This window comes from Psittacula echo (assembly GCF_963264785.1).
Source record: "Psittacula echo genome assembly, chromosome: 7".
Taxonomy (NCBI): domain Eukaryota; kingdom Metazoa; phylum Chordata; class Aves; order Psittaciformes; family Psittacidae; genus Psittacula; species Psittacula echo.
In genome coordinates, this window is record NC_137740.1 from 7,686,514 (window position 1) to 7,692,513 (window position 6,000).

Here is a 6,000-nt window from a genome sequence, read left to right on the forward strand (position 1 = left end):
GAAGTCTTCAGTCTAATTTAAAACATTAAAACATGTCCTCTGTACAAAAGGGATATCACTTCCAGTTGTAACAGTATTTACAGTATTTACAGTAATACTAACAGTTGTAACAGTATTTACAGAATTTACAGCTGAGGCTGTCCTAACATAAAATACTGCAAAATGTTGTAGTTACTGTTTAAATTGCATTGGATTTGTGATTTTTTTCTTTTCATGGAGGCCTCCTAGCTATTAGAAAATAGGACTTTTGAAATCTCTCTGTTCTGGGGATTATCCATTTTATCAGGGCATGTAGCAGATTTAAATTGTATATGTATAACAAGCACACTGTTAGCTATCCAGTTAAAAGATGTGATTTTAATTTAGCTGTCACTGAACTGTTTGTTCATAATTTCAATGTCCAGAAATATTGATGAACAGCCTCATCACAGTGTATGTTAATGTTAAGTATTTGGTGAGTTTGGAATGGCTGGTAAATTCCAGTCATATGTGCAATGAAATATAAAGTAGTAAGTGTCTCTTTATAACCAGAATCCATTTCATAGAAGTCGTGGTGTCCAAGCAGTAGAAGCAAATCTAAAGGTTTGTGCATGCTTATATAGCTTTGGGTTTTTTCCTTTTGAGCTTTTGCACATAGGAGTTTTGAAAGGCATAGTCTCACCTGCAGGCTTGATACCTGTCAAATGCAGTTTGCATTTACAGTATCTTGATCATACTGCTTTTTTTATTTTCAGGCCTAATAAACTATGTGCTTGATTGAAGTAAACTGAGTTTTGACAGGCTCTTAAAATTGACTTGCACTGGTTGATGTGTCTTGTAGCATGATAATTTCTGAAATGCTTTTAGTGATCATAGTTATTAGCTAGAGGGACTGAGAAGCCACTTTGGAAGAGAGAATGTGAAATGTGGAGGAGAATGCACAAATCTTCATTATCTTCGTGAAGGGAAAAAAGTATTCTTTACCAGCTGCAATTACTGAAAATACTAAGTGAATTATGGACAAAAATTGAGCTTTTCTATATTTATTTCCCAAAGGGCAGCCCAAAGCAGAAGCTAGCTGGAGTATATTATGATAATCCTTTCAGACTTAACATTGGGACATTCATGAAGACATGGGCTTCACCTACCTTTTTGTCTTTCTGCATGCTGACTAGAAACAAACTTTAGCATAACCTTTTGTATTTTATTTAAGATAGTACCCTTAACTGCCTCTGATTTATAATCCTTGTGCCACAGAAATTCAGTTCACATTCTGTTCACATCAATATACGTGGAAAGAATATGTTCTTTTTTTTTTATCTCTTGTATCACACTGACCTTTCTTTGTATTACTACTTGGCTTGTAACTGTGTGGTTACCTTATTATTTTGCTGCTTCTTGGCAGAAGTATTTCTCATCTGCATAATTAAACAGTCATTCTACAGCTAATTGTTGCAGTGATTGTCACCTGGGGAAAATCATCTTGGATGCGAGTATGGTAAATCCGGATGTCCCCCAGTGTGGATAGCTGTGTATTCTGCGAAATGTTCTCCTTATTTATTCAGAATTTTTCTTGTCTAGACTTTTGTCCAAAATACAGTTGAATTTGAATTATGGCACTTTTCTGCTCATAATTTTTTTTGAAGCTTAATGCTGAACTTTGAGACGCTGCTTAAAACAACATCAGTTGGATAGCTTCGATGCAGTTCTTAATAGTTAGGCTTAGATAATCTTAAGTGTATTAAAATTAAAATTAAAAAGCAAGTAATACTTGAAGACTAGAATATATATAATTTTTAAAAAACCTAATTGTCACTTAAAGCAAGGACTTGGACAGTTGTAGTTATCATTGTATTATTAATCTGGTTTGTTTTGTCTTTTGAAAATGCAGTATTCTACTGAGGAAGACATGATTGAATGGGCTAAGAGGGAAAGTGAGAGAGAAGAGAAAGAAAGATTGGCAAGACTAAAACAGCAAGAGCAAGAAGACTTGGAACTGGCTATTGCACTCAGTAAATCTGAAATATCAGAAGCATGAAGTTTAGAATAAGATGCTGTCTTACGTCAACTGTTTTGTCCCTTTTCCTGAATACCTAATCTATTTAAATGTTAATCAGAAAGTACATATATACAAGAAACCATGAAAGGTTTTAAATTTCTGAAAGTGATGTGAATGTTTGCTAAATCCAATCCTTTTGGTTATTGTTTGAATAACTATTAAGTTTAGCATTCAATTTCTCTCAAGTTTTCAGGAGAACAAATTACTTTTCCCAGCTGTAACCGAATCAGTTTAAAATGAAGATAGTGAGATTGTAGTTTGGCTGCAATCTGTCAGCAGTTGGTAATTGAGCATAAAGTGATCACAGCAATTATTCTGTCATGGCTGACTGTCTCCCATCAAGCAGTTAGTCATTCAAAACATTTTATCCTTCTAAAGAGATTTTAGTAATGCCAGGATTGTGAAGTGCTTTATTTTGTATGTATGCATATAGATTTTCACTTCATTGAGGATTCTATGTTTGGATTTGAAATAACAATCTTCATGGAGTGTAAGTCAGAAAGAGTATGTCTTTCTGAAACCTTTAATGCTTTTCTTGCATGGTCATAGGTTTTAAGACAGACTTGTTATTTTGTTTTATAAAGCAATTGAGTTGTTGATTCATGTGCGTTTGCTGTTGGCCAAGATGACTGTCAGACTGGGAGACCCCACTGCTATTTGAGCCACTTTTGCCTGTGAAATATGCAGCTGAACTGGCAAATTATGAAGTTCAATTTGAAATAGGATTGAGATTAGGAAATAAAACAGGTAGTCTGATTTTTGTTTTATTTTTACCACAGTTGTTTTCTGTATATGTAATTTATTGAATGCCAACTGATAGTTGCACCTTAAACTGAATGATTTCTGAATGGTCACTGAGTCAAGAGTAGGATTGATAGAATGTTAATGAAAATAACTTAAAGAAAATAACTTATTGTTCATTCTGAAAGAACTCTATTGAAAGAATCAGTTTCATTAAAGTAATTCCCAAAAAAAGTAATCTTTTGCCCCAAGAAAAATGGATGACAGCAGCATAAACATCAAGAAGTTTATGGGTTTTTTCCTTGCACTTTCAGCCTGTAGTATTTCTGTTGAGGAAGTTGAAGCATTTCAACACACAACACTGGGAGAAGGGGGAGAACTCGACCATGCTTCAGTATATTTAAGCTCTTCCCATTACCTGTCAATGCTGCTGTTGCTTGAATTTGAGGGTAATTTTCAAGTTTTCAGGAAAAATGGGTAACCTGACTGGGTTTTTTTTTCTTTTTGCACTGGGAAATGAGCATTTAAACACCTGCTCAGAAAAATAACTGAAATTTTTGCAAGTATTAAATAGCTATAACTTATCTATACATCTTTGTAATGAGTGTACACTAATCTTGCAAATCATATGCTTAACTGGATTACATAGTTTCTTATCTTTTGTTAAAAAATGTATACTCAGTGGACCAACACAATATTATATGTATATATTATATATATATTCCTGCTTTCCTTTACGGAATTGAAAGTTTTGAGTCATTTGATGTTACATTTCATGTTACTGACTCTTGACTATAGTACTTTTACTCAGACTACCAACAAACCACTGCTGTGAGCTAAATGGCATTACTTTATGAAGTTTTAACTGTTGTTTTTTTAAAGGAAAACCTTGTTCAGGTGGGATTAGCCTCTATTTATAGACTTCCCTTTTGGTTAAAAATTCTAACAATAGCCTGTAATTATGAAGAAATAAAGTTTAAGTACAGAAGCGTGAACTGTTTGCCTGTTTTGTCAAAAGGGTGCTGTTAGCTGTGAAACAACATATAAATGTCATGCAAACAATATAAAGATTGTAGTCTGATGGAAGTGAGTAAATTGGCAGAGGAAGAAGTTGCCTGAATGTCGAGGTTATCTGAAGTGCACACTAATCCTAGCTGACACTTCCTCCATTGGGAGTTGTGGCAGCTTCAAAGAAAACTCAGGCTACTCTTGTCTAATGATTTTTGCCTGCCCAAGGGTTGCAGAGCCCAAATGTTTAGGTACTTCAGATTTATCTGTGAAGATATGCAAGCACCTCTACTGGCTGCTGTCACAATACAGGGTTTAAGAGAACTTTAGTTTAACCCAGCATATATGATTCTTCTTAAATATGTCTGTCAGCATGATGTCTCCTTTACATCATAGAGTGCTTACTTAGAGGTTTAGGAGTTCCAGCAACATTTTTCATGTGTCTTTTGATCCTTTTGTTACAGTAGTTCTAGGTTTTAATGCACTCACCTAAGTGGACCCACATCTTTTTTCCTATTTTCTTTTAATGAGAGATCAATTGGATTAGGTGATATAGCATCTTTATTAATTTTATCAGGTTCACACACCCTCTTGAAGCTATTTGAAACCTTCTGTGAGCTGCCCGATTTTAACTGTTATTTCCTTTTAAGTCTCCTGTCAGGTTTCCATCTTGGGTGCACTTTGCCTCTGACTGTGCTGCTTTCAACCCTCTTTCCCCTCAAACTGTCCCCTCTCAACCCTCTCAAATTGTGTGCAGCCTATTTAACTCTTTATCATGAAGCTGAAGATGGTTAGGTGGTTGCTAATTGTCTTGAATAATTTGATACCCTCTTCACTGTCTTTCTCTTGTTTTCCTGTACATTGAAGTTCTGTCATGTAAAAGTTTCTATGGCATTCACAGAATACCACTGCACTCAAGATTAAAGAGACTAATGTCTCGCAGATGAATTGGCCACTCTACAGCTACATCTCTAGTGCAAGTTATCTAAAGTAACTTAACTAGAAACTGTATTGGAAGCTGATTGGAAATTATACTGGGGATTAATGTTAAGGCTGTTATATCATTGTGAAGTACTGACAGGGAATAAAGTGGCAATAAAAGTGCTTAATGAAGAAACTGACATACTGGGTTGAAAGCTGTTTGCTTCAGTACAGCAGACTTAAAGCCATACAGAACACTAACCCCTCTGCTTTTAGTACCTAAAAGCAGTTGTGGTAGACCTCAGTATTAGACTTGACTGGTTTCTTTGGTTTATAGGGACTTCCTTGCCATCTGATGGCACCCGCTGTGTGTCACCTCTTAACAGAAGTAGCATTGAGCTGTCAGAATCATGTTGCCTAGTGCTGTTTCCCCACTAACTTCTCAACAACTTCATTTAGCTACTTAAATTTAACTGTTTGAGTTTGGAAAAGTAACTTATCTGTTCAGAACATTGGCAGCTAAAGTCGTATGTCTTCTCTTTATGGAACTCCATATCATGCCAGTGAATACTCTTAAATTTAATTCCATTCTTGGAGTGAACATGATGGTTGGCTTTCAGATGCATCCATTCTCTTTTATCATAAGAAGAAAGAGGATTTGTTTGCCATGTGCAATTACAAAACACAAGATAATGTCAAATTAAAAGCAAACAGTCAGCAGCTCATACTGGAAGTAGACAGTAGCTTTTCCAAACTGAAGATCTTTCTTGCCTTCAGAAAGAAGATCTTGCTTGAAGATCTTCAAGCAACTTTGAAGCTTAGTCTTTAGGTAGGTAGAGTGGAGCTTTGGTTTGGCCTTTGTCTCTTACTCTGGAAAAGATGGGAAGGCACTTTTAATTTGTCAGGTGACAAGCCATCAAGTCTAGGTGAGTAATATCCTGAAAGAGATTTTTCATCCAAGATTTGTTTAAAGAAACATAAATAATAGTAAAAAACCACATAAATAATACCAGCTGCATTGCCATTCCTTGCTCAGAATACTTAAGAATTCCCGTTGTGCTAAAATTGAGAGATCCAGAGCTCCTAGGACCTTAGATTTTAAACTGAAAACAAAAAGCATTATTTTTTGAAGTGGGTGAACAGATAGCTAGCTGATAGAGGGGAAGAATGCTGCATTGTCTGGATGTGTATTCAAGAGGTCAGGATGTTGTTTCTAGTTATCTCTTGCTGATTGATTAAATTACTTTCAACAAACCACTTCTTAATGCTAATCTGTTTCCTGTTTTCTAAGT

General features: G+C 35.3%; 1 protein-coding gene across 3 annotated transcripts in view; it reads left to right on the forward strand.

Annotated features, from left to right (window-relative positions):
- The window catches only part of EPS15 (epidermal growth factor receptor pathway substrate 15), a 52,019-nt gene extending 48,290 nt beyond the window's left edge, over nucleotides 1-3,729 (forward strand). For 2 of the 3 annotated variants that reach the window (XM_080624264.1, XM_080624266.1), the window contains one exon: nucleotides 1,871-3,729. In XM_080624264.1, the coding sequence (XP_080480390.1) occupies nucleotides 1,871-2,017 (147 nt within the window). In that variant the 3' untranslated portion in view covers nucleotides 2,018-3,729. The remainder of the gene's footprint in view (nucleotides 1-1,870) is intronic. The other variant, XM_080624265.1, reaches the window with a different exon arrangement.
- The last annotated feature ends 2,271 nt before the right edge of the window (nucleotides 3,730-6,000 follow it).